Source organism: Eucalyptus grandis, chromosome 10 (genome assembly GCF_016545825.1).
Source record: "Eucalyptus grandis isolate ANBG69807.140 chromosome 10, ASM1654582v1, whole genome shotgun sequence".
NCBI classification, from domain to species: domain Eukaryota; kingdom Viridiplantae; phylum Streptophyta; class Magnoliopsida; order Myrtales; family Myrtaceae; genus Eucalyptus; species Eucalyptus grandis.
The window spans coordinates 5945149-5972336 of record NC_052621.1 but is presented as its reverse complement, the minus strand read 5'-3'; the positions used below and the strand labels follow the sequence as shown (position 1 = coordinate 5972336).

Below are 27188 nucleotides of genomic sequence, written 5' to 3'. Positions count from 1 at the left end.
CAACCAGAATTAACTACTTGAAGTTAACCCCAGCGACGATTATTCAAATCAAATCATGTCCTAAATCCCGAACCAACTTCTACCCAAAAGACCAAGGGTTGGAAAAAGAAATCTCCACCCAAAAAGAATCTCCTACTCCATGTTCATAAAAATAAGATAAAAACCTAGAATTTAGAATGACTAAGTTACGCTCTCATTGTCTCCCTCACTGTCCCCCAGTGGGCTCGGTGGTAAGACCGAAACCAAGTGGAAAGAGAGGATCGTAGTGAGGGTCACCCACGTTCATGGGAAGCTGATCCACAGTCTTGAACCACGTTATCGGCGACTTCCCGGTGAATCCGTAGTCCCCGAATAAGACGTCGGCCACCCCTTCCCCCTCGCTCCCTGGCAGCCACGCGGCCACCAGCGCGTCCATGTTCGCCACGAGCGGCTCGATCGTGGCTGGCCTTCCCGAAACCACGACCACCACGCACTTCACCGACGAGCACACTTTGGAGATGATGTCCTCACCCCGCTCAGCCAGCGTCAGGTTCGTGCTATCCCCAGCTGTCTCCGCGTAGGGCAGCTCCCCGACCACAACGATAGCGTATGAGAAGTTGTGTGACTTGACGAAGTCAGCATCGGGGTTCTCGCTGAAGACAACCTCTGTTTCAAGGTCCACAGCCTTACTTATCGCGCCTAGGATGGTGGTCCCTAATATCAAATGCACAAAATCATGAATCAACTTCATCAGAAACTCCATACTTTGATCAAACATGTAAATGTGAAAACGTCGTGTCTTTACGGTGACATTGTACATTCGATATAACTCACAGTGGCAATATTATCGTTAATGCAGACATTGCCTTGGCTACATCTCAGTCCTCAACATGACATCAATTTTTGCGTACTAAAGAAGAAAGGAAAGAGAATGTACCACTGGTTAAATTGTTGCCACTTCCACCTTGCCAAGTGATGGTCCAACCACCACATTGATAGCCCAGATTGTTGGCATGACTCCCGGCGACGAGTATCTTAGAGGCGTTCTTGGGGAGGGGCAACACCGGAGGATCCGCATTTTGTCCGTTCTTCAGCAGAACTAGTGACTTCCTGACTGCTTCCCTTGCTAAATCCCTATGATCCTACAATGACACAAAATTGGAATAAAACAATGCTTGGGTACACTTCATATACAATCCATTCTGATAAGTAATGTGCTCTTGCATCGTCTAACCTGGCTTCCAAGTTGGGAAAGATAGGTTTGATCACCAAGAGGATTCTCAAATAGGCCCATCATGAACTTCACCCTCAAGATCCTCTCGACGGCGTCGTCAATACGGCTCATGGGGATCACATTGTCATTGACCAGTTGGGTCAGGGCATCAATGAACACCGTATGATTGAAGGGAACCATGACCTGAGAGCAGAAAGGGTGAAAAAAAAAAAAGCGCTTGCCCATTAAGATTAACTTGGTGATCCAATACTTTTGCATGAGACAAAAAGAAAAACAGCCATAGCCACTGACCATGTCAATCCCTGCACTTATCCCCATCTGAACAGAGTATGTGTAATTTGCTCCAGGCGGGGTGGTGATCTTATCGATTCCTTTCCAATCGGATATTACAAAGCCCTGCAAGAATTTAGAGTAAGTTGATTCAATTCAATCCATAGTCGGTGTCAATCACAAATGGCAAGGCTGAGGAGAGACTAATAATTATACCCTAAACTTCAAGGTGTTCTTGAGGAAGTCCGTGACGAGAAAGTGGTTAGCGTGCATCTTCATTCCGTTCCAGCTCGAATATGAGACCATGATCGTTGAGACGCCCTCGATTATGGCTTTGTAATAACCGGGCATGTGAATGCTCAGCAGTCCATGCCAATCAGTCACTGTGTTGTTCTCATTGATGCCCCTCGTGGTGCCGCCGTCTCCCACATAGTGCTTTGCACAGGCCAAAACCTTGTCTCTGTCCAAAGTATAAGATAACAACATCATTTAACCTAGTTAAATAGTTTGAGAGAGACTCTACCCAGCATTTCAAAAGGGACTCTCGAGCCTTTTACATCGTCAGAAGACTTTAAGGTATTCGCTAATACGGCACCTTCGACAAAATATGATACCAAGAGGGCGATTGACAAACCTTTTCCTGGTGGGACAAACCTAAATAGGAACTAATTACCAGCTCAAACTAGTCTAATCAAAACAAAAGCTTACTTTCCGCCGAGATAAGGCACTCCCTTTCGCCCGCCGGCAGGAATTTCTCCTTGCAATCCGGGGATGATTGACGTCATGGCTTTAACAATGGATGGATCCTCGCTATAGCTCTCATAGCACCTGCCCCATCTTGGGTCTCTGCATACCTAATTCAATGTTTCAAGATTGAAAAAGAGAATGGTAAATAAATGCGTTCAGAACACTCGAAACTGGATACTTGTCAAAATTATCATAATTAAATTAATACTTACGGCAATGCATGGCGCAAAAGCATAATTAATCCCTGTCGCCCTGACTTCAAGTGCGGTCGCAGCCCCGATTCTTTTCACGAGATCCGGATCCCTGAAAAGATAAACAGCAACTTTTACTTAGATTATCAACTTAAACACTGGAAATTGTTGTGATATCATACAGAATCTACTCGAGATAAGTAATTAAACAAAGATAATTGCGTTGATGACATTGCAATCAACACCCTAATCACGTGCTAGCATAATGTGATATTTTGTAATTTTGATAGTAATACTTGATCCTGCTATACCAGCTTCTCAAGGAACTGTCTCTTCTCATTAAGTGGGCTGTCACGTAGAGCAGAAAACACATATGTCAACAAATAGAATTCTAAAATATGCTTACCTCGTAGCCCCGAGACCAACATTATGCGGGAATATGGTGGCTTGATACACGTTGTTGTGCCCGTGGACCGCGTCGATGCCATAGATAATCGGGATCCCAAGGCGACTAGAGAGAGAACTGTTTTGGAACCTATTCACCATGTCCATCCAGTCTCGTGCCTTGGCTCTGGGGAACGGAGAGACCCCTCCGCCGCTGAGCACGCTGCCGATGGAGTAGTTTTCCAGGATTTCGGGGGTGACCACGGAGGAGTCGACCTGCGTCATCTGGCCAATCTTTTCTTGAAGGGTCATTCTTCGCATGAGGTCTCTGATCCGCGCATGGACGGGTTGACTGGGGTCCTTGTACTTCGAGTAGCCTGGATCGGCTGGCGCCGTTCCGGCGATCACCGAGCAACAGCACAGGAAGAGGATCACTCCCATTGAAAGGAACGAAAGCTTTGCCATCTTTGTTTCGCTAATGTCAATGATCCTGCAGGATGAAGATGATCATCGACATGAAGAAGTGAATGCCCACAAGTTTGCTTGGTCTAAGAAAGAAATTATCTGTTTTGATTCGTGAAGTAACCAAGTTTACACTAATGCAATCGAAAATTTCCCAATTCCGCCGATCCAAGTATTTCAAAAAGTCGAGGTTGAATCCAGCACAAAGAATAACTCATTAATCTACTTTACCACTAAAACTTCGAACAACTGATAAATCTGCCTCGCAGAAACAAATCATCAAACATAAGCAAACGCAGTACGATGAACAAAGCACATCTTTTTGTAATCACCTTCAATTCTTCTTCAACTTCAAGTTCTCACCCCTAAAAGAAGAGAGAACAGGCGACAGACTTTTTAAAGACGGTCAGTGAAATTCGTCACCAAAAGTCTGAATTGCTTTGACTGTGATTTAATCTCCCTCTCTCTCTATATATATATAAGACGACTCCTGCCCGAATTAGATTTTCTGCCGGAAGACTTTATCGCGTAATCAACCATCAGACAACTCTTACGCGGATTAGGATTATATATATATCAGACAACTCCTACTCGGACTAGGATTGTTGCCGGAAGACATTATCACGTAATCAACCTTTAGACAACTGCTATCCGGATTAGGATGACTGCCAACTTCTCTACTTTGGAGGATAAAGATGAGCACGTAGTTTGAAGACAATATCTGCAATTAAGATTTAAATTTTCTATTCCTAGTGTTAGGCAACAAATTAAGGATCTGTTGAATTTGGGTTTATCAAGTAGCTTGGAGAGTGGTCTACTGACCTCAGCAAAAAGTGGAGATTAAGATTGCATAACTCGATTATCCGTTTCCAAAAAAACAGATTTTTTTTTTTTTCGTGTTGATAGATTTATGAAAGAATCAGTAAATGTCATAAAACTGTTGATAAAGAAAATGACCAGGCACCTGATCGGACGACTCGACCATCCAAGTGATCGGCAATTGAATGAAATCATAAAGGTTGCATTCAATTTAATTAACAGAGCATATAGGATTTCATGCGAGAGCATCAATGCATGCTCTATAGAATTCATTTAGTCATAGCAGTTGAATGAAATCATGTTAAAGAAAGAAAATAGAAGAAGAATCATTGACATTGCATCTTAGTTATTTCATGTAACTTTGGTTATGCATCATTCCCATAAAATAGAAAGCCCACGTGTTATTGCATGTCATCGCTTCCCTAGTTTAAGCTTGCAGATCCTATTGCATTTAAATGATGAATAGAAACCGATGTCTACTCGTGCGCTCCAGGTTCTTTATTGTTTTTGGTAATTTATTTACGTTTTGATTATTGAGTTTGATTATTGAGTGTTATATTATCTTCACCCGCATGGTCATCATTTCACGTATTTGTGACATAGGATAAAAGCTTACCGAGACAGCACGCAAAACACTTTTGGAATAAAGTGAAAAAGTGCTAAGACAACGTTAGTTAATTTTAGCATAATCAAGTCCCCGAATATAGTGAATCTCTAATTTGTGGAAGTAAAATATAATCATACAATTTACTTAGGATAAAAGCTGGCCATCATTTCACATATTTGTGACATAGGATAAAAGCTGACCAAGACAGCATGCAAAACACTTTTGGAATAAAGTGAAAAAGTGTTAAGACAACGTTAGTTAATTTTAGCATAATCAAGTCCCCGAATATAGTGAATCTCTAATTTGTGGAAGTAAAATATAATCATACAATTTACTTAGGATAAAAGCTGGCCATCATTTCACATATTTGTGACATAGGATAAAAGCTTACCAAGACAAAGAGGCAAAACACTTTTGGAATAAAGTGAAAAAGTGCTAAGACAACGTTAGTTAATTTTAGCATAATCAAGTCCCCGAATATAGTGAATCTCTAATTTGTGGAAGTAAAATATAATCATACAATTTACTTAGGATAAAAGCTGGCCATCATTTCACATATTTGTGACATAGGATAAAAGCTGACCAAGACAGCATGCAAAACACTTTTGGAATAAAGTGAAAAAGTGTTAAGACAACGTTAGTTAATTTTAGCATAATCAAGTCCCCGAATATAGTGAATCTCTAATTTGTGGAAGTAAAATATAATCATACAATTTACTTAGGATAAAAGCTGGCCATCATTTCACATATTTGTGACATAGGATAAAAGCTGACCAAGACAGCATGCAAAACACTTTTGGAATAAAGTGAAAAAGTGCTAAGACAACATTAGTTAATTTTAGCATAATCAAGTCCCCGAATATAGTGAATCTCTAATTTGTGGAAGTAAAATATAATCATACAATTTACTTAGGATAAAAGCTAGCCATCATTTCACATATTTGTGACATAGGATAAAAGCTTACCAAGACAGCATGCAAAACACTTTTGGAATAAAGTGAAAAAGTGCTAAGACAACGTTAGTTAATTTTAGCATAATCCCCGAATATAGTGAATCTCTAATTTGTGGAAGTAAAATATAATCATACAATTTACTTAGGATAAAAGCTGGCCATCATTTCACATATTTGTGACATAGGATAAAAGACCAAGACAGCATGCAAAACACTTTTGGAATAAAGTGAAAAAGTGCTAAGACAACGTTAGTTAATTTTAGCATAATCAAGTCCCCGAATATAGTGAATCTCTAATTTGTGGAAGTAAAATATAATCATACAATTTACTTAGGTGCCTGATCGATCCTAACTAATTAATTGCGACTCCAAAAGATTACCTGATTGAATCTAGTAATGAGTTGTGGTTGGTAGGGCTTGTGCTAAACGTCGTGGTTAGTAATCCATTGGCCATCCTTCTGTGGTTTATCTTAGGGAAGGTCACAACAATCAATTGGAAAGTAATCAAAACAAGAAGTTTTAGGCCAATACAAATCAACAAAATTTAAGAACAGCTATGATATGTCGATACAAATTATCAGTCTTGAGGGTGCATAATAAAGCAAAGAAGTAGGCAAAAGAAATCGTATAGAATTTTTAGGGGGAAAAAATAGGCCTTTGAAGATGGGAATTTTTTCGACCAAAAAAGAAAATATGATAATTTTAAAAAGAAAAAATTAATTACGAAAAGTAAAAGTGAGGGTGAACTCGTGAATTCGGCCCAAAGAATTAAATTATTTTCATATTGACAATTGAAATGTGCTGGGGCATTAATAATCGGAACACCCCCATGAAACGACAATACTCCAAAATACTATTAATAATCGACAACACCTCGTGGTCTATTCTATCGTCGATCGATCTGGAGAGTGGGGTCTCGGCATATTGCGCAAAATCCGGCTCAAAATACCACTAGCCGCTGTACCAAAAAGAAAAGTATCACATATCTACCTAAAATAACTTGACATTATAGAGTAAAATTACAGAGATTTTGGACCATTTATACAATAAATTTAAGATAGATTGGACAATTACTCCGATTTCAAAATGACCCTTATGTAACTTCTCACTGCATTACCTACTCAAATCATCATATTTTACATTTTTTTTTTCAAATCATCAAGTTTGCATGGTGTTCAAGACAGCTTTTCAATGTCATTGATTGAAGAGTTTAACCGGCAGTTATTCCGCAACGAGGTTAATAGTATGTGGCTTAGGTGCATAATTCATGTTCTATTTTCCTCATGTAAGACAATGTACCTTAATCAAGGAAATTACTAACATAGTTCATTCGATCAATATTTGTAAGAAATCGATTACACAAACACTGACTGTTCTACATAATATAGCTGGTATTGACATGGATAATTTTTGTATTTTTTTTTTTGTATTTTTCATTTTTTTACCCTTCTTCCTCTACCAGTCATCAAGTTTCCTTTACGGGAACCGACAATACTCACTCATACTAGCCTTTGATGAGCTTTCCCTCCTCAGAATCTGGCAAAAGCCAACCTCACTTGTATCTAGCAAGGGTCAACCCTCACTAGGCAATGCTGCAAGGTCAACCTCACAAGGATGAGGTTGCCCAAGGCTAGCACCTCTTGCCTACGGCCAATCGTCAACCATCATGGAAGATGGTAACTGGTGGAGGAGAAGGAAAAAAGGGGGAAAAAGAGAAGAGAACAAAAAATTTAAAATTTTGCAAAAATTATCCATCTCGACATTGATTGTGCCACGTAAAACGATTGGTATCAATGTCTTTAATTCTGGCTAAATTTGATCAAATGAACTATATTAGAAAATGGTCGTAAGGTTTGAGATTAATGGTCAAATTGAAAGCTTATGATTGAATTTGCATAGAAGGACCTCATTTAGAGCGTCTTCTTCATAAAAATCGTCATTTACGCATTCTTCTTATATGACCTAAGGAATATTAGGAACTTGTATTCTGTATATCAGGATTTTGCTATCTTAAAATTTTTTATAATGTGCCAAAAAATATTTATGACTCTTTTTGATAATCATAACTTCCTTAATCCTTATCATTACAAAATAAAATTCTGACTCTCAAATGGTTTTATTCAATCTTCTACGGGATAAGTCTCGGGCAATATTTTATATCTTATTTCTTCAATGAAGTCAAAGGTCCTCGGCTCTCGGACAATATAATTCGTAAGAAATATGATTGACAGAGAAGGCGCGTCTCCAGCTTTTCAATTCGGTGGACTTTTTCCATTCCAGATATGATTTCTTCGATCCGAGAAATCCGAAGCCTGCAGTTCATTATTTCAAATTCTACGACCATAGTTGTCGGCGATTCATACATTCAACGGTCCCAGCAATTTTTAAATTTCAATGTCCGATCTAGAAAATGTGGAAGGAATAACAGGAAAAGAAAATGTCGGAATTTTTTTCATTTGGTGCTCTGGACTTGTTTTACACTGACTCGCAAGTCGTCGAAGCACATGAATCTCATGTATAGCTCACTTAATCAATGGCTCATTTGAGTTGGATTCCGAGCTTGATGTACTTAACAAGTTTAAGATAACGAAAGCATTTCGTTAGGAATTATGTATGCTTGAAACATGCTCAAGTATCGCATAAATGGGAAAAGTTCTCATTCCACCGCAAAGAGACTTTAAAAAGAGACTCGATAATTCATGCTTTTTGTCCATTCACAAAGCCGTCATTTTTCGTTCTACAGTGTAAAGTTCAAATTATAAAATCCTAACTCTAACATCATATAGCAATAAATCGATTATGGATATAAACTTTAATAAACCTAGTACTAATTCAGCATAACTTTTATTAATGAGTGCTTTTCAAAATACATGTTAAACAGCTGAACTAAAAAAATCTACGATCCTAGTTGCGTACGTATTTTCGATAAAACCATTGAGAGAGAGAGATCACTCTGTGGTCTTTCCCACTAGTTTTAAATTTTGATCATATTTAATGTATAACCAGTTAAAAAATTCAAAAATAAAAATATCCACCCACCTTTTTAAATTTATCTACGTGTCGAATTATTTTTCTTAAAAACCGTGTCAGATTGTCCCATGGCTTGAAAAAGGACAATGTTAAGTCTTACCAAACAGATGATCAAAAAAAAAAAAAGTCTAATCAAACACGCTTTCTTTTCCCCTATTTGCAGTAGTGAGCTTTATGAAGATAAGTTATCTTTCAAATTTTTAATTTGTCTTGTCGGAACGGAACCATACCAAATTCAGCTGCACCAAACGGCTCCTCTGCTTTTGAGGGTTTGAGCAGAGCGAATCCGATTGGGCCGGAGATCGCCGACGGCGTCGCCGTCTGCTCTGCTCGACCCCGGCCAATCCGGTCGAAAATCTCGACCTCGATGCACGCACAGTGCCAGAGACAGCGACAGCGACGGAGAGGATACGGCGACGTTTTGTCGGCAACGGTAACATTCGAGGGCTGCCTCACGTGGGCGGCGGGGAGACGCACGTGCTCGGCCTTCCTTTTGCCAGGCATCGCTTTTCGTGCCACTGCCTCGGCTAATAACGTCTCTCGCTGCTTCCTCCAATCCCCTTCTTCTTTTTCTTTTTTATGTTTTGCTTTTTATAGTCACATTCTTTTCTCACCACGCGTTTGATTCTGAAGAAATTATTGGATGAAGGGTTGCGATATTTAACGGGAAAATGGGGAATTGCAAGAAATTCATTGCCTCGAGAATGATAATATCTAAAGATGAAATGCGTCTTGGGATGCGCAGTGCAAACGCTAGTTGTTTACTTGTGGAGAATAATTGTGATATAGACTACTCACGATTCTTTGTCCATGAGGAAATCTGTTTAATAGGGAGGAGATTGTGTTTTGGTAAGACGATTCGATACATTATATGAAAGTAATTCACAACACTGAGACATGACAATGAATATAATAAATCGAGTTGAGCTAATAAGACGCGCTCAAGATCTCATGTAAGATTGGTTAAGAATTTGATTTGTGGGTTTCCTAAAATTCTAACTAGACTAATCTTTTACTAAAATGATCTATTATACTCAATCAGTCATATTTTCTTCATTTTGATGTGTATGCTTGTTTAACCTTTTATTAAGTAAATATTTAATGAGTTCGGTCTTAAGTTCTCAACACAAATTTGAGACTCCAATTTGAAAATCTATCTTAGAGGCCAAGTGGGTAACCGGGTGAATTCAGATTGTATTTGAAATCCGGAATTATACTATCCATTTCATATCAAGGTCACATATCCGAAATTCAAAACGCCAGGTGATTTAACTCTCCTCGTAGGCATTCCTTTCGCGATAAGATTACTTAATTCCGTCCACTCCGTTTCTCTTAAAAAAGCAGAGGTCTTGAAATTATCGAATCCAAATCATGGTTGATCCTTCCGACACAAGCGGCAATTAAAGCAAATCGCACTTAACGTTAGCCGCGTACTTTTGACTCTCTCTCTCTCTCTCCTCTCTGTCTCCAACGGATAGGATAGCGATTCAGACATGCCCCCCAACTCGAGCATGTTGGAGGCTTGAGGATGAAGTCTCTCACACGTCCAAAAAAAGGTAAAAAAAGGTAAAAAAAAGAGAAAAAAAGCACGGTCGATATCGAAACCAGCACGCCAGAATGGATTGAATAGTGCAGAGACACCTCCCCTATAAAGAAGTGGCGCTTTTCATTTCCCTTTCTCCACATCCCCGAGCCATCGCCCTCTATCTTCCTCCCTACCCATCATCGCCAAACGACGTCTCTGTCGCTCCACCACGCGCAGCTCGCGACAGAGAGAAACAGAGAGAAGAAGGGGGAGAAGAATTCCCGAACCCAAGTGGGGAAAAAAACGATCTTTTTTCAGGCTCTCTCTCGCTCTGCCTTAGAGTACGTGCGTCTTCTTCTAGCTCTGCTTCGTTTTCCCCGCGTCTGCATTCCGTCTTGTTGTTGTGTTACTGATGCGGTGCGTTCTTTTTTCGGTTTCCAGCTACGGACCCAGAAGGACGGTTTGGGGTGATGAGCGTGATGGGGAGATACTCCGTACCCATTAAGGCGTTCCTGCTGATATGCTGCTTGGCGGCTGTCACGACGGAGGCCGAGTACGTGAAGTACAGAGACGCGAAGCAGCCGATGGGTGCTCGGGTCAGGGACTTGATGCGCAGGATGACGCTGGCCGAGAAGATTGGCCAGATGACCCAGATCGAGCGCAGCGTTGCCACGCCCGACGTCATGAAGAACTACTTCATTGGTAATGTTAATCGATCAGCTTGCTTCGAATTTTATTAACTCTATGTGCTCTTTGGGATAAAGTTTGCAACTTTTTAGCTCATTGAACTTGAATGGTTGATGTTCGTTGATGTTGGTCGAGCAATCACCGTTTGAGAAAAGAATCAGGGACTGGTTATGTAGGGAAAATGTGGGCTAGGATTTAATGTTTTTGTACCGTGATTGATTGAATCTGTCTTGCCGTGATGTGAGAGGATCATGGGTATGTAATATTTCGCGATTTTGATGTATTTTGCAGGGAGCGTGTTGAGTGGTGGAGGGAGTGTGCCGGCGCCGAAGGCCTCGCCGGAGACCTGGGTGAATGCGGTGAACGAGATCCAAAAGGCTGCTCTTTCCACCCGACTCGGGATCCCGATGATTTACGGGATCGACGCGGTTCACGGTCACAACAATGTCTACAATGCCACCATTTTCCCGCACAATGTCGGCCTCGGTGTCACCAGGCACGATTCTCTTGACTAATCTTAATTCGGATGAAAAGAGTTGTCGGTGTAATTTTCATTCGGATTCGTACTTACTCGTGTACTGTTTTACAGAGATCCTGTGCTACTCAAGAAGATTGGCGATGCCACGGCACTTGAAGTTAGAGCAACCGGTATTCCTTACGCTTTCGCGCCGTGCATTGCGGTAAATTCGACGACCTTTTGAATACGAGGGAGAGATTTTTCTAAAGAAAAGTCTTAATTGAGCTCGAGCCGAAAGTTTTGTTGGATGCGTGACCACTCAATCTTGTTCACAGGTGTGCCGAGATCCGAGATGGGGTCGGTGCTACGAAAGCTACAGCGAGGATCACCGGATCGTCCGGATGTTGACCGAGATCATACCCGGTCTACAAGGAGACCTTCCTGCCAATTCCCCAAAGGGTGTTCCGTTTGTCGCCGGAAAGTAAGAGCCTTTTTCGCGGTTAACTAATGACACCTACTTTTCCCATTCTGCTTTTCATCTGCTTCTTGCTAGGTTGTCATGAGCTTTATCCATGATATGAATTCATATTATTTTGGTCAGTGCTGTTCACGTTTGTCTTATGTATACATGATTGGCCCGCTGATTGATGTTGACTGGATGCGTGTAATATTTCAAGCCTGAGTGGGATGTCCATTAACTCATCCGAAGACCAAAATGATGATGAATATAAAGCCCCGTTGGCATGATGACGCTTGTTTGTCTCATGCGCGGACTTACGCAATTGTGGTCGATAATTCGGCGCTCGAGAAAAAGGCTTAATTGAGATTAAGTCATGTAGTTTATGAAGTTTAGTGTTAAAAAACCGTGTAAACACGCGCTGTCTTTTAGTACTGATGCTGAGGTCTTGGATAACTTCTTTATTGGTCATACATGGGAAGCACTTCGGGGTGGACCATGTTTTTCTCTAGATACAGAGCATAGCACGTTGAAGTTGAACAGTCATGAATTCCACCCTTGTCCTGGTCAAGAGTGCTGTGATTTCACGGGTTGACTTGTCGATCTCCAATCTTGAATGTCCTGAAAGTTTCTCGTTCGTCATTCTCGGGGTCCTATGCTTACTGTTATGTTTGTTTTCGCTTTAGGAACAAGGTCGCGGCCTGTGCCAAGCACTTTGTGGGAGACGGGGGCACGACAAAGGGCATAAACGAGAACAACACCGTCATTGATTACAATGGGCTGCTCAGCATTCACATGCCGGCGTATTTGGATGCCATTAGGAAGGGCGTCGCCACGGTCATGGTGTCGTATTCGAGCTGGAACGGCAAGAAGATGCACGCGAACGGTGATCTTGTTACTGGGTTCCTGAAAAACAAGCTAAAATTCAAGGTAAGGAAACAAAAAGGAGCCAGAGAATCGGATGAAATAAATTCACGATGTTTTGTTATTATTAATGACTAAACAGAGCTGAGAATATGAATTTTGCAGGGTTTCGTCATATCGGATTGGGAGGGCATTGACAGGATAACGTCTCCTCCTCATGCGAACTACTCTTACTCTGTTCAAGCCGGAGTCGGTGCAGGAATCGACATGGTGAGTTCAACAAGGATTGTCTCCCAGACTACGGATTTTGCTTATTTTCTTGATTGGCTCGAGAAGATGAATATGTATCTGATCTTCATTGCCTTTTTTCTCGCAGGTCATGGTGCCTTACAAGGTCACTGAGTTCCTTGATGACCTGACTAAACAGGTGCAGAACAACGTAATCCCGATGAGTCGGATCGACGATGCCGTGAAGAGGATCTTGAGAGTTAAATTTGTCATGGGACTTTTCGATAACCCACTGGCCGATAACAGCCTGGCCAACCAAGTAGGAAGCCCGGTATGTTGTGCATCAATTGGCTTAAATGAGCAACCTGATCGATCTTTCCAAAGTCTCTGGCTAAAATTAAAATACCAATGTTGAACAGGAACATAGAGAATTGGCAAGGGAAGCTGTGAGAAAATCACTGGTGCTTCTGAAGAACGGTAAATCTTCGGGAAAGCCATTGATTCCGCTTCCTAAGAAAGCGCAGAAGATACTTGTCGCGGGAAGTCATGCCGACAACTTGGGCAATCAATGTGGAGGTTGGACAATTGCATGGCAAGGCCTTAACGGCAATGATCTCACCACCGGTATGGTCTGAGCATTTCTTGTTGGATCAAGTTGAATGAAAAATATTTCGATATAACTGATGGTTTAATTTTCACATGTTGCCAGGTACCACGATCCTCAATGCGGTCAAGAGCACGGTCCATCCTGACACTCAGGTGGTCTACAACGAGAACCCTGATGCGAACTTCGTGAAGTCCAACAACTTTGCATATGCCATTGTCGTTGTAGGAGAGCCGCCTTATGCAGAGACATTTGGCGACAGCTTGAACTTGACCATCCCCGAGCCCGGGCCAAGCACCATCCGCAATGTGTGTGGGTCAGTCAAGTGTGTGGTGGTTGTCATCTCAGGCCGCCCCGTTGTCATTGAGCCCTATGTCTCGAACATAGATGCACTGGTGGCCGCTTGGCTTCCCGGGACCGAAGGCCAGGGAGTTGCAGATCTCCTGTTTGGTGACTATGGTTTCACTGGCAAGCTTGCACGGACATGGTTCAGGAGCGTCGACCAGCTGCCGATGAATGTCGGGGACCCGCATTACGACCCGCTCTACCCATTTGGGTTTGGCCTGACGACCAAGGGCACCAAGGAGAGCGATCCTACATATTCTTGAAAAGAGTGACGTATTTGTATAATTTATGTTCCCTTCATCAGTGAGAAGAGTGAAATAGTATCTTAATTTTTTTCCGATTGTTATAAGATCACACTCATTTCTGCAATCATGGGTGTTCAACTGTTTGCTGCAATCGTGAGAGTATTCTTGTATCCTTGCAATACATTTACAGTTTATTTCAGTCAATTACACAAAAAGACAGAACAACTACTCTCAGCAGCTTCGTCAGACTTCCTAATTATGTTGGGTCATGTGACGAGATTCACCAAAGTGCACATTTGAAAGGGCGAGCGTATTCAATTTGCCGTATAATCAAGTCAAGTCTGATAGGAAACGGCAACGTATTCAATGCGTATAATCTCAGCTTGAACCTTCGATGTGGAATTTCGATTTGCCCGCATATCATTGTAGGAAACCAGTTTTGCTTCGCATCGGGTCAGTCTATCAGACAGAACAAGTTAGGTCTGTTTTTTGGGAAAAATTGTCCTAAGGGGCTGGAATCGAACCTTGCAACAGAATTACAAGTGTCTATTATTGAGAAAACAGGAAAATATTTAGGCATACCCTAAGATTAGGACAAACGAAAAAACAAATGTTTTCTTGGGTATTAGCAAGGGTTGATAGGAAATTAGAGGGATGGAAAGAGCAATTAATTTCAAAGGCGGGCAAGGAGGTGCTGGTCAAAACAGTTGTTCAAGCAATACCACAATATGTCATGTTAATGTTTAAAATCCCTATCTCCATTTGTAGAGCAATTGATAAGAGAATTTCAGCCTTCTGGTGGAAACAAAATGCAACACGAAGAGGTGTACATTGGAAAAGTTGGAACTTATTGAAGTCTAGGAAAGATCAAGGAGGTTTGGGATTTAGAGACCTAGTTGACTTTAATAGAGCCTTGTCAGGGAAACAAGCCTCAAGATTGAGTCAAGCCCAAATGCAGAATATTTTTAGAGGACTCTACTTTCCTAGAGGAGATTTTTGGAACCCTAAAAAAGGCCCTAGACCCTCTTGGGGTTGGCAAAGTATACTAATGAGAGGAGATGTTATTGAACCGGAGATCAAATGGGAGGTAGGAGATGGGAAAAACATCAAGATTAGAGAGGATAGGTGGTTGCTATCTAGGAAAATTGGAGGTCCTGCAAATCGAAGTGATCCCCACTTTGTAGCTAACTTGAATAATCAGAGATCCAGGCAATGGAACTTACAAGAAATATTAGCTACTCCCCTAAGCTTAAACCCTGGGCCAGACAAACTACTTTGTACAGCAAACAATTCAAGCTTGTACAAAGTAAAAAGTGACTATAACAAACTTCGCATTCAGGGGACAACTCAAACAGAGCTTTCGGCATCAACTTCTTACCATAATCCCAAAAGATTGTGGACTGAGATTTGGAAACTACAAACTTATCCCAAAATCATATTCCTATTGTGGAGTGTTTGCAATAATGCTCTTCCTACCAAAGAGAACCTTTACAAGAGGAATATGATACCCGATTCGTTATGTCCTCTATGCGGCCATGCTCCAGAATCAACTGAACATCTTTTCCTTTTATGTGCCTGGACAAAGGAGATATGGTTAGATCCCAAGCTTGAAATTGATACCTCCCCAACAAATATTACTCGAATCGACAAAAAAGTATGTAAAGTTCTTACCTTGAAAGCCACCCCTCCATCCAAGGCTCTATTTGTTTGTAGGAGTCTTCTGGCTAATTTGGAAGTCAAGAAATGCCTTCATCTTTCAAGGACGCAAACCTCATCCAAAAAAACTCGTGGAAGAAACTAATCATATAACCCACCTGTTTGCAAGATGGAATACGAACATGGCTCGATCAAACTCAAATATCCATCCTCCAACAAAAAGCTGGAACCCACCACCTTCGAGATTTCTGAAATTGAACGTCGATGGCTCATGGTGTAGCTCCATGATGGGAGGATTGGTTGCGGGGATACGTAGAAATGAAGATGGAACTCTCATAGATGGGTTCGCAAAGCAAATCCGAGCCCCCTCTACATTTGTAGCTGAAACCCTAGCAATCATAGAAGCTCTCTCGTGGATAAAACTGAGGCATGAGTTGAGTTCTGCACAAGTACACCGAAGTCAAAGTCTTCTGCACGTGTGGAGATAGCTTCAGACAACTTAGATGCTATGAATTGTGTCATGGGCCAAATGGAAATCCCTTGGACCTAGAGGTCCATCATCCAAGATTGTGGTCTTCTATTGGCCCAACTAGGAACAAGAATTAAACTAAAATATGAGCCCAGAGAAGCAAATAGTGTTGCAGATTGGGTAGCCAAGGCCCACCGAGTTGGAACCCTACCATCCAATTTGATTGCTTATCCCCCTCGTTCCCTTTGGTTAATTTTAAATCTTGAATTTGGTACTAGTTTTAATTCATCTTTGAGTTAGTAATCCAAAGTTATTTTCGATCAAAAAAAAAGAAAAAGATAACTTTATTTATCAATAGTTTTCCAACATTTACCGATTCTCTGGTAAATCTATTAACATGAACAAAAAAAAAAAAAAAAAAATCTGTTCTTTCGGAACCGGACGATCAAATCTTAATCTCCTCACTTTTCGCTCGGTTTGTCGACTCTTTAAGCTATATTTAAGCTATCTGATAAACCAATTTGTTGCCTTATCCTAGAAGGTAGGAAAGCAGGACAGCTAGGGAAAACAAGATTTAGATCTTAGTTGCAGATGTTCGAGTCATAACTACGTGCTTGTCCTTATCCATCCAAGGTAGAGAAGGTGACATTGTAATCCAGCCCAAGAGCTTAGATGGAAATCAAATCAGCAGTTTCCTTCTTGAGATAATGATCTCAAATCACGGCCCTCGAAATCATCAGACAACTCCACCCGGATTAGGATTCCTGCCCGAAGACATTGCAGCGTAATTAACTATATATATCTATGTGTGTTTAGGATAGGAAGCGTCAAAGCAATTCAGACCGGTGACGAGTTTCACTGACCTTCCCGAAAAAATCGAATCACGGCCCTCGAAATCATCAGACAACTCCATCCAGATTAGGATTCCTGCCTGAAGACATTACAGCGTAATTAACTATATATATATGTGTGTGTTTAGGAGAGGGAGCGTCAAAGCAATTCAGACCGGTGACGAGTTTCGCTGACCTTCCCGAAAAAAGTCCGTCGCCTGTTCTCACTCCTCTTGGAGGTGAGAGCTTGAAGTTGAAGAAGCATTGAAGGTAATTCGCAAAAAGATCTGCCATTGTTCGTTGTGCTGCGTTTGCTTATGTTTGATGATTTGTTTTCGCGAGGCAGATTTATTACGAGGGTTTAGCAAAACAAAGATGGCAAAGCTTTCATTCCTTTCAATGGGGATGATCCTCTTCCTCTGTTGTTGCTCCGCCATTGCCGGAACGGCGACAGCCCATCAAGGCCACGCGAGGTACAAGGACCCCAGTCAACCCATCCCCACGCGGATAAGAGATCTAATGGGAAGAATGACCCTTCAAGAAAAGATTGGCCAGATGACGCAGGTCGATTACTCCGTGGTCACCCCTGAAGTCCTGAGGGACTACTCCATCGGCAGCGTGCTCAGCGGCGGAGGGAGCGTACCGTTCCCCAAAGCCATGGCTGCAGACTGGTTGGACATGGTGAACAAGTTCCAAAACGGTTCTCTCTCCAGTCGCCTCGGGATCCCGATTATCTACGGCATTGACGCAGTCCATGGGCACAACAACGTATATCAAGCCACTATATTCCCGCATAATGTCGGTCTCGGGGCTACAAGGTAAGCAAATTTTAGCATTCTATGTATATATCAATCAACATTTGTTGACATATGTACTTTCCGCTCTACGTAACAGCCCAATATAATGAAGAAGTTAGTATAGCTGGATCTAGTATAGCTGTCAAAATTACAACAAATCACATTATGTTAATGGATAATTAGGGTGTCCGATTGCAATGTTATGAACGAAATTATTTTTGTTTGATCATCTATCTCAAGTAGATTCTATAGGGTATCATAATAATTTTCAGTGTCTAAGTTATGTAACTTGAGGAAAAGTCATTGTTTATCTTTTCAGGGATCCGGATCTATTGAAGAGAATTGGGGCAGCAACAGCACTCGAAGCTAGGGCGACGGGGATTAATTATGTGTTTGCGCCAACCATTGCCGTAAGTATTAATTTAAATCTGATAATTTCAACAAACAACCAGTTTTGAGTGTTCTCAGTATGATTATTTACGCTTTTCTTTTTCAATCTCGAAACCTTGAATTAGGTATGCAGAGATCCGAGATGGGGCAGGTGCTATGAAAGCTACAGCGAGGACACGTCCGTTGTTCAAGCCCTGACGTCAATCATCCCTGGATTGCAAGGCGAAATTCCGGCGGGGGGACGTAAGGGAGTGCCTTATCTCGGGGGAAAGTAAGCTTCTATTTTGATAAGACTAGTTCGAGCTGGTACTTAATCCTATTTGGCTTTGTCCTACCAAGAAAAAGTTTGTCAATCGCCCTCACAGTATAACATCTTGTCGAAAATGTCATATTAGCGAATATTCGAAGGTCTTCCGACGTGTCAAGACCAATGTAAAATGCTCCAGTGTCTATTTTGAGATGCTGGGTAGTGTCATACGCAACTCTCATACTTGTCTCCATTTCTATGATGTTATGTCTCTCAACTCTGGACAGCGACAAGGTTTTGGCCTGTGCAAAGCACTATGTGGGAGATGGGGGCACCACAAGGGGCATCAATGAGAACAACACAGTGATCGATTGGCATGGACTGTTGAGCATTCACATGCCCGGTTATTACAAAGCCATAATCGAGGGCGTCTCTACGATCATGGTCTCCTATTCAAGCTGGAATGGAGTGAAAATGCACGCCGATCGCTTTCTCGTCACGGACTTTCTCAAGAATACCTTGAAGTTCAAGGTACACTTACTAGTCTCTCCTCAGTCTTGCCATTTTTTATTGATATGGACAAGATCGAATTTAATCAACTGGTTCTGAATTCTTGCAGGGCTTCGTAATATCCGATTGGCAAGGTATTGATAAGATCACCTCCCCACCCACTGTAAATTACACATACTCCGTTGAGAAGAGCATCGAAGCTGGGGTCGACATGGTCAGTGGCTATGGCTATCTCTTTTCACTTTATGCAAAAGGATCATATCGCCAAATTAATCTTAATGGGCAAGCACTTTGCTTCTTTTTTTTTCCCTTTCTGCTCTTAGGTCATGGTTCCTTACAATTATACGGTGTTCATCGATGCCCTGACCCGATTGGTCAATGCCAATGTGATCCCCGTGAGCCGGATTGATGACGCTGTCCAGAGGATTTTAAGGGTAAAATTCATGATGGGCCTATTTGAGAACCCTCTAGGCGATCGGACCTATCTTTCCCAGCTTGGAAGCCAGGTTAGATAATGCAAGACCACATTACTTATCATAATGGACTGTATATGAAGTGCACACAAGCAATGTTTTATCCCAATTCTGTGTCATTGTAGGAGCATAGGAATTTAGCAAGAGAAGCAGTCAGGAAATCACTGGTTCTGTTGAAGAACGGGCAAAATGCGGAGCCCCCAGTATTGCCGCTTGCCAAGAACGCCTCTAAGATACTCGTCGCTGGGACTCATGCCAACAATTTGGGCTACCAATGCGGTGGTTGGACCATCACTTGGCAGGGTCAAAGTGGCAACAACATAACCAGTGGTACGGTCTCTTTCCTTTCTTCTTTAGTACACTACGTACGCAACAATTGATGTCGCGTGGAGGATGAGGACGGAGCCGAGGCAGTGTCCACATTAATGATAATATGCCACCATGAGTTCTATACATGTTTATCAAAGTGGAGAGTTTCTAATGAAGTTGATTTGTTGATTTTGTGCACTTGAAAACAGGGACCACTATCCTAGGTGCGATAAGTAAGGCCGTGGACGTCGACACAGAAGTTGTCTTCAGCAAGAACCCCGATGCCGACTTCGTCAAGTCGCAAAACTTCTCTTACGCCATCGTCGTGGTCGGGGAGCTGCCCTACGCAGAGACAGCGGGAGACAGCACGAACCTGACGCTGGCAGTGCCTGGTGAGAACATCATCTCCAACGTGTGCTCGTCAGTGAAGTGCGTGGTGATTGTGGTTTCGGGGAGGCCACTCTCGATCCGGCCGCTCGTGGCGCATATTGACGCTCTGGTGGCGGCGTGGCTGCCGGGGAGCGAGGGAGACGGGGTGGCCGACGTCTTGTTCGGGGACTACGGATTCACCGGGAAGTTGCCGAGGACGTGGTTCATGACCGTGGATCAGCTTCCCATGAACGTAGGCGACCCTCACTACGATCCGCTGTTCCCATTTGGTTTCGGACTTACCACCCAACCCAGTGGGGAGCAATGAGGGAGATACTGGGAGAGTGTAACTGTTCTTTTGGATTTTAGGTTTTGTCTCAATTTATAAAGATTCAATAGGGAACCTTCGTAGTCATTTGGATTGTAGATGGCTTAAAGATTTAGGAATTGAAACAATTTGAATAATCGAACTTATTTGTTTTTTCCAAACAGAATTCTGGTCGTTTTCCATTTTGCTTAATTGAACTTACTAGGGTATTTCAAATAAAATTTTGGTAGAAGAACGACAGGAACTAAGGTAGTGTATAAACGTATCACAAACATGACTCACCCAAACTGTAGTGGCATGTAAACGTGTTTTGGATATCGAAAAGTTGGATGCATTTGGAGTCAATTGCAGAAAACCCTAAGGATTTGGGACGGGTTCGGGATATTATACTTGTAAACCTCATATACTAAACCCGATATGTATAATTACTCCAATGCTTTTATTTCATATATTGGTCTTGGGCGATTTAAGTCACATTGAGATAGGTTTGTAGTTTTCACTTTTTACTTAATCTAAATTTTACGATGGATGCATACTAAATTTTTTTAATTTGAAACTTTCACTATATATATATATGTCCATACATAAATTCAGATAGAACTTTCCTTTCATTTTTTAGAATTCGGATAATGTTTTTATATTGGGGGCTTCTTGCTTTTCACATAATCCTAAACAGACCCTTATTGAACCCTACTAGGTTTGGAACAATTATTGGAACTTCCGCGACAGTTTACTTTTATAAGAATTTACGAATCCCAAAACGTTGTTATGATCTTTCTTTTTCTTTTTTTTCTTCCAGCATCAATCACCATTTCAAACCTAGCTTCTCGTTATTGGTAGGTTTTAGATTTTTATGACCATTGGTCGAAAATATTGTCGACCTTATATTTTGCCACTCTGCAGGTTGTATCTACAAATTTAACTAAATGATAGTGTTTGCAAATTCCAGACGGCTTATTGTATAGTTCATGCGAGGTAATTTATCTATGAAAGAAAAAAAAATACTATCGTTGTTCATAAAATACCCGACTACTTCACTGGGCGGTGTATACCTGTATGGGATATCACATCAAGTCTCACTACCGCGTTTTAACTGGACAAGTTTGGAACAAGGCAAGTCATTCCAAACCCGTCCCACTTCCATCCCTATCTTCTTAGTAAATTTCAAAGGCACAAACCATATTGGCCTCAAGTTCATATAAGATAGACCAATGGGAAAGAATTTAAAAAATATATAAATATGCATAAGCTTTCGAACCTCAGCCAGGAAACTTTGTATAATAGTTATGCTATGGCGAGTTTATAGTCCTCAGTACTATAGCTAAATAACTGATAAATTAAAGAAATATAAGCAGAAGCAATTTTTATTAGTCAAAGCACCACCTTGCTAACTTTTGTCTAGCATCTTGAAATTCTTTAGCTGTTGATATTTTCTTAATTCCTCTTTCTTCGAATGTGCAATCGAGTTCTAATTGTCACAAATGTACAATCAAGTTTTAAAATTTTCAAAAAGTGCAATTAAAGAAAGGACTTGATTAGACCGATTCAACAAGTTTTAGGATTTAATTGTATTTTTTAAAAGCTTAAAGACTTAATTATACTCGATTAATTCTCCCCATTGGCCATTCTAGAAACCTGCAAAGAGCCACTTCTTGTTTGAGCCCTCTAACAACGGCAATCACTCCCCGCCCTCGTCGAATCGAGTTGTTACAATTCTCGACAGTTTCCTCACAATTCTAATTCTATTAGGTCATGTGACAAGATTTACCTAAGTGTATATCGAAACAGAAATGTATTCGGTGCATATAATCTCAAGCTGGAACCTCCCAGTATTGCCCTGCTTAAATTTACCCACATATATTATGGTAGGAAATCAGTTGTCGAGTAATTTTCTTTATCAACAATTTTCTGACTTTCACTAATTCTTTCATCAATCTATTTACATGGACAAAAAAATTCGTTTATACTTTAAACAGAATTGTCAAATTATCAAATCTTAATCTCTTCACTTCTCGCTAAGTCTCTGAACCACTCTTCACTACTCGGTAAACCCAATCCCACCGATCTCTAATTTGTGTTGCCCTTATACAAGAAAGGTATTGAGTCAGAACAACTAGACTTGGAAAAGGGGGAAAGAAAAGTTATCTTAAATGCTTGGCTGATGAGGATGTGTTAATTGAAGATAATCAAGTTTTAACTGCGTGCTTATCTAAGTAGGCATCTCTATCCAGTCCAGATGGAAAATCGGCCGTTCCCTTTCCCAAGATAATAATCGCATTCAATGTGTGTCAATCACAGCCCTCGAAATCATCAGACAACTCCATATCAGATTAGGATTGCTGCCGGAACACATATCACGTAATCAACCATGCATATCTGTGTGTCACTGTGAATGTGCGTGTGGCTATATATAGGTATAATAGAGGGAGAGAGCAACCATAGTCAAATCAATTCAGACTTCAGTGACGAGTTTCGCTGACCGTCCCTAAAAGGTCAGTCGCCTGTTCTCACTTCTCTTTGGTGCTGAGAGCTTGAAGTTGAAGAAGCATTGAAGGTAATTACAAAACACCTGCTCTTATTCATTGCATTGCCTTTGCTTATGTTGTTAATTTTGTTTCTGTGAGGCATATTTATTAGTTGTTTAAGGGTTTGCGCTGGTTTCGACCCTCGACCTTTTTGAATTACTTAGATTGGCATAACTCGGAAATTTTCGATCATATTGGTAAACTTGGTTGACTCAATAATCCATGCAAATTGTCTTGAGTTTTTTTGGCCAATCCATCAAATTTGTCGTCAAATGCAGATGATTTTACATCTTTGCGTAGGATTAGACGCACAAATTTTTCTGAAGTACACAGATCACTCGAATTGGCAAACTTGCCTTTCGACACGGACCATTCGATGCAAACTTAAAGAGTTTACGGGTCAATAATGGGATTCCTTTGTTTAAACTCAGAGATTATCGTGATAGGGAAAAGAGATTCGAAGTTATCTTCAAAGCGAAAAATCATAAACAGATCAACAAACTGATCAACAAACTAACCCACCCGTAAATCTAGGAAACAAAAAACGGATAATTATCTCTTACAACGATATACTCTCTCTCTCTCTCTTTCTCTCGTCTTTCTTTCTTAGACCAAGCAAAAGTTGTGAGTATTCACTCCTGCATGTTGATGATCATCTTCATCCTGCAGGATCATTGACATTAGCTAAACAAAGATGGCAAACCTTTCATTCCTTTCAATGGGGATGATCTTCTTCCTGTGTTGTTTTGCGGCTGTGGCGACTGCGGCACCGCCCAATCAAGGCATCTCGAAGTACAAGGACCCCAGTCAACCCGTCCATGCGCGGGTAAGAGACCTCATGCGAAGAATGACCCTTCAGGAAAAGGTTGGCCAGATGACCCAGATCGACCGCTCTGCGGTCACCCCCGAAATCCTGAGGGACTACTCCATTGGCAGCGTGCTCAGCGGCGGAGGGAGCGTGCCGTTCCCCCAAGCCAAGGGGCAGGACTGGATGGACATGGTGAATAGCTACCAAAACGGTTCTCTCTCTAGTCGCCTCGGTATCCCGATGATATACGGCATCGACGCGCTCCACGGGCAAAACAACGTGTATCAAGCCACAATATTCCCGCATAATGTCGGTCTCGGAGCTACGAGGTAAGCATGTTTTAGCATTCTATGCATATATCAATCGACATATGCTGACATATGTGCTTTCTGCTCTAATAACAGCCAATTATAATGAGGAGAGATGGTTAGTTACTTGAGAAGTTAGTATAGCTGGATCATGTTACGAAGTGATTAGGGCGTTGGTTGCAATGTTATCAAAACAACCTTCTTTGTATGGTCATCTAAAGGGAATTTAGTTTAAGGAAAAGCTCTTGTTTATCTTTTTAGGGATCCGGATCTCGTGAAGAGGATAGGAGCTGCGACCGCCCTTGAAGTTAGGGCGACTGGGATTAATTATGCGTTTGCTCCATGCATTGCCGTATGTATCAACTAAATTCTGATGATTTCAACAAGCTTCCCGTTTCGAGTGTTATTAACACATTTACGACTCTCTTTTTCAATCTCCAAACGGTGAATTAGGTTTGCAGAGATCCGAGATGGGGCAGGTGCTATGAGAGCTACAGCGAGGATCCGTCCGTTGTTCAGGCCATGACATCGATCATCCTGGGGTTGCAAGGCGAAATTCCTGCAGGCGGGCGAAAGGGAGAGCCTTATCTCGGTGGAAAGTAAGCTTTTGTTTTTATTAGACTAGTTTGAGCTGGTACTTAGTTCCTATTTGGCTTTGTCCTACCAAGAAAAAGTTTGTCAATCGCCCTCTCAATGTCACATCTTGTCGAAGGTATCATATTAGCAAATACCCGAAAGTGTTCCGACATGTCAAGACCAATGTAAAATGGTCCAGTGTCTATTTTGAGATGCTGGGTAGTGTCATAAGCAACTCTCATATTTATCTAAGTTCTAGATGTTATTATCTCTCAACTTTGGATAGGGACAAGATTTTGGCTTGTGCAAAGCATTATGTGGGAGATGGTGGCACCACAAGGGGCATCAATGAGAACAACACAGTGATCGATTGGCATGGACTGTTGAGCATTCACATGCCCGGTTATTACAAAGCCATAATTGAGGGCATATCAACGATCATGGTCTCGTATTCGAGCTGGAACGGAGTGAAAATGCACGCTAACCGCTTTCTCATCACGGACTTCCTCAAGAACACCTTGAAGTTTAAGGTACATTTATTAGTCTCTCCTCAATCTCGCATTTGTGATTGATACCTATTGTGGATTGAATTGAATCAACTAGCTCTAAATTCTTGCAGGGTTTTGTAATATCCGATTGGGCAGGAATCGATAAGATCACCACCCCACCCGGTGCAAATTATACATACTCTGTTCAGATGGGGATTGGAGCAGGGATTGACATGGTCAGTAGCTATGGCTAACCTTTTCATTTCATGAAAAAAATATCCAACCTCCATATTACTCTTAATTGGCAAGTGCTTTTATTTTGTTTTGTTTCTACTCCTAGGTCATGGTTGCCCTCAATCACACGTTGTTCATTGATACCCTAATCAAATTGGTCAATGACAATGTGATCCCTATGAGCCGCATTGACGATGCTGTTGAGAGGATCATGAGAGTGAAGTTCATGATGGGCCTATTTGAGAATCCTATGGGTGATCAGACTTATCTTTCCCAGCTTGGAAGCCAGGTTAGATGATGCAAGAGCACGTTACTTATCAGAATCAATTATATGTAAGAGCGTACACAAGCATTGTTTATTCCAATTCTATACCATTGTAGGAGCATAGGGATTTAGCAAGGGAAGCAGTTAGAAAATCCCTGGTTCTGTTGAAGAACGGGCAGAATGCGGATCCCCCAGTGTTGCCGCTCGCCAAGAACGCCTCCAAGATACTCGTTGCTGGGACTCATGCCAACAATCTGGGCTATCAATGTGGTGGTTGGACCATCACTTGGCAGGGTGGAAGTGGCAACAACCTAACCAGTGGTACATTCTCTTTCCTTTCTTCTTTAGTACACTTCGTACGCAATAATTGATGTCACGTGGAGGGACTAGGATGTTGCCTCGGTAGTGTCCGCGTTAACAATTGTCGTGGTAAAAACATTATGTTTTCTCGTTTACATATTTAATCAAAGTATGGGGTTTTCATGAAGTTGATTCATAATCTTGTGCACCATGACTATAGGGACCACCATCCTAGGCGGGATAGGTAAGGCCGTCGACCTCGACACAGAGGTTGTCTTCAGCGAGAACCCCGATGCCGACTTCATCCAATCTCACAACTTCTCGTATGCCATCGTTGTGGTCGGGGAGCTGCCCTATGCGGAGACAGCAGGAGACAGCACGAACCTGACGCTGGCAGAGCCAGGCGAGGACATCATCTACAACGTGTGCTCGTCGGTGAAGTGCGTGGTGGTCGTGGTTTCGGGAAGGCCGGTCATGATTGAGCCGCTCGTGGCACAGATGGACGCGCTGGTGGCCGCATGGCTGCCGGGTAGCCAGGGGGAAGGCGTGGCCGACGTCTTGTTCGGGGACTACGGATTCACGGGGAAGCTGCCGAGGACGTGGTTCAAGACGGTGGATCAGCTTCCCATGAACGTGGGCGACCCTCACTACGATCCACTCTTCCCATTTGGTTTCGGCCTTACCACTGAGCCCACTGGGGAACAGTGAGAGAGGATAACTTGTTCTTCTGGATTTTAGGTTTTATCTTAGTTTATGAACATTTCGTAGGAGATTCTTTTCTGCGTATTCCTTTTCCTAGCCCCTTCCGAGTCATTTGGATCGAAGATGGTTCGAAAAAATTAGGATTTGGAACAACTTGAATAATCGTCACTAGGGCACTTTCTAGTAGTATTCTGGTTGTTTTCTCATTTTTGCATAATTGAACTTGCTAAGTTAATTTCCTGTGTCATACGAATTTGTTGATTAGAATTTCTATCGGGGCCTCACCTTTCTTCAACTACAGAATCACAAAATGCGAGAGTAGAGCATAATTTTTGCCGTGTGGCATTCATTAACAGAGTTTGCCTACCAGTAATGCCACATGTTACAGATACCAAAGGATCTGATGAAACTATCGGCGAGAACCGGTGATCGGGTTGTATATAAACGCATGTCACAACCATGATGAGCCTCATTAATGACAGAAATTTGATTAGTCAAATGATGACATATTCTATG

The 27188-nt window shown here is 41.8% G+C and overlaps 5 protein-coding genes across 6 annotated transcripts; 3 read left to right on the top strand and 2 right to left on the bottom strand.

Annotated features, from left to right (window-relative positions):
* Positions 1-205: 205 nt before the first annotated feature.
* Positions 206-3270, bottom strand: LOC104423455 (beta-glucosidase BoGH3B). The gene is made up of 8 exons (XM_010035945.2): positions 2828-3270; positions 2443-2533; positions 2192-2337; positions 1700-1943; positions 1505-1609; positions 1214-1396; positions 917-1121; positions 206-693 (listed from the first exon to the last, which is right to left on the bottom strand). Exons 1-8 carry the CDS (start codon positions 3268-3270, stop codon positions 206-208), a joined length of 1905 nt encoding a protein of 634 aa, XP_010034247.2.
* Positions 3271-10342: 7072 nt separating this feature from the next.
* On the top strand, positions 10343-14212 carry LOC104421386 (beta-glucosidase BoGH3B). The gene is made up of 10 exons (XM_010033306.3): positions 10343-10542; positions 10643-10903; positions 11180-11384; positions 11478-11568; positions 11681-11826; positions 12489-12732; positions 12832-12936; positions 13043-13225; positions 13314-13518; positions 13604-14212. Exons 2-10 carry the CDS (start codon positions 10672-10674, stop codon positions 14104-14106), a joined length of 1914 nt encoding a protein of 637 aa, XP_010031608.1. The 5' UTR covers positions 10343-10542; positions 10643-10671; the 3' UTR covers positions 14107-14212.
* A 1234-nt stretch (positions 14213-15446) lies between these two features.
* Positions 15447-16161, bottom strand: LOC108955793. Of its 2 annotated transcripts, none has more exons than XR_005546827.1 (3): positions 15903-16161; positions 15760-15812; positions 15447-15663 (listed from the first exon to the last, which is right to left on the bottom strand). XR_005546827.1 is itself a non-coding variant. In XM_039303170.1 (3 exons), exons 1-3 carry the CDS (start codon positions 16142-16144, stop codon positions 15577-15579), a joined length of 378 nt encoding a protein of 125 aa, XP_039159104.1. In that variant the 5' UTR covers positions 16145-16161; the 3' UTR covers positions 15447-15576. The 2 variants fall into 2 exon arrangements, 1 of the variants encoding a protein (XP_039159104.1); XM_039303170.1 differs by having other exon boundaries at positions 15760-15808.
* A 1243-nt stretch (positions 16162-17404) lies between these two features.
* On the top strand, positions 17405-20526 carry LOC104423454 (beta-glucosidase BoGH3B). Its single transcript, XM_039303956.1, is given in 8 exon segments — positions 17405-17865; positions 18179-18250; positions 18356-18501; positions 18765-19008; positions 19097-19201; positions 19311-19493; positions 19586-19790; positions 19979-20526. Coding segments are annotated over 8 exon segments (1890 nt in total). The 5' UTR covers positions 17405-17418; the 3' UTR covers positions 20467-20526.
* A 3159-nt stretch (positions 20527-23685) lies between these two features.
* On the top strand, positions 23686-26919 carry LOC104423453 (beta-glucosidase BoGH3B). Its single transcript, XM_010035943.3, has 8 exons — positions 23686-24128; positions 24369-24459; positions 24561-24706; positions 24970-25213; positions 25303-25407; positions 25512-25694; positions 25787-25991; positions 26191-26919. Exons 1-8 carry the CDS (start codon positions 23686-23688, stop codon positions 26676-26678), a joined length of 1905 nt encoding a protein of 634 aa, XP_010034245.2. The 3' UTR covers positions 26679-26919.
* The last annotated feature ends 269 nt before the right edge of the window (positions 26920-27188 follow it).

Coding starts and splice junctions, on each gene's coding strand:
- LOC104423455 (XM_010035945.2), bottom strand. CDS start 3,270: ATGGCAAAGCTTTCGTTCCTTTCAATGGGAGTGATCCTCTTCCTGTGC. Junction 1,610..1,699: donor AGAACACCTTGAAGTTTAGG/GTATAATTATTA, acceptor AAATTCTTGCAG/GGCTTTGTAATATCCGATTG. Junction 694..916: donor TGGCAACAATTTAACCAGTG/GTACATTCTCTT, acceptor ATTTGATATTAG/GGACCACCATCCTAGGCGCG.
- LOC104421386 (XM_010033306.3), top strand. CDS start 10,672: ATGAGCGTGATGGGGAGATACTCCGTACCCATTAAGGCGTTCCTGCTG. Junction 11,385..11,477: donor GTCGGCCTCGGTGTCACCAG/GCACGATTCTCT, acceptor ACTGTTTTACAG/AGATCCTGTGCTACTCAAGA. Junction 12,733..12,831: donor AAAACAAGCTAAAATTCAAG/GTAAGGAAACAA, acceptor TGAATTTTGCAG/GGTTTCGTCATATCGGATTG.
- LOC108955793 (XM_039303170.1), bottom strand. CDS start 16,144: ATGATTGCTAGGGTTTCAGCTACAAATGTAGAGGGGGCTCGGATTTGC. Junction 15,809..15,902: donor GTATTCCATCTTGCAAACAG/GTGGGTTATATG, acceptor CAAATTAGCCAG/AAGACTCCTACAAACAAATA. Junction 15,664..15,759: donor ATGGAGGGGTGGCTTTCAAG/GTAAGAACTTTA, acceptor TCCTTTGTCCAG/GCACATAAAAGGAAAAGATG.
- LOC104423453 (XM_010035943.3), top strand. CDS start 23,686: ATGGCAAACCTTTCATTCCTTTCAATGGGGATGATCTTCTTCCTGTGT. Junction 24,129..24,368: donor GTCGGTCTCGGAGCTACGAG/GTAAGCATGTTT, acceptor TTATCTTTTTAG/GGATCCGGATCTCGTGAAGA. Junction 24,460..24,560: donor CGTTTGCTCCATGCATTGCC/GTATGTATCAAC, acceptor ACGGTGAATTAG/GTTTGCAGAGATCCGAGATG.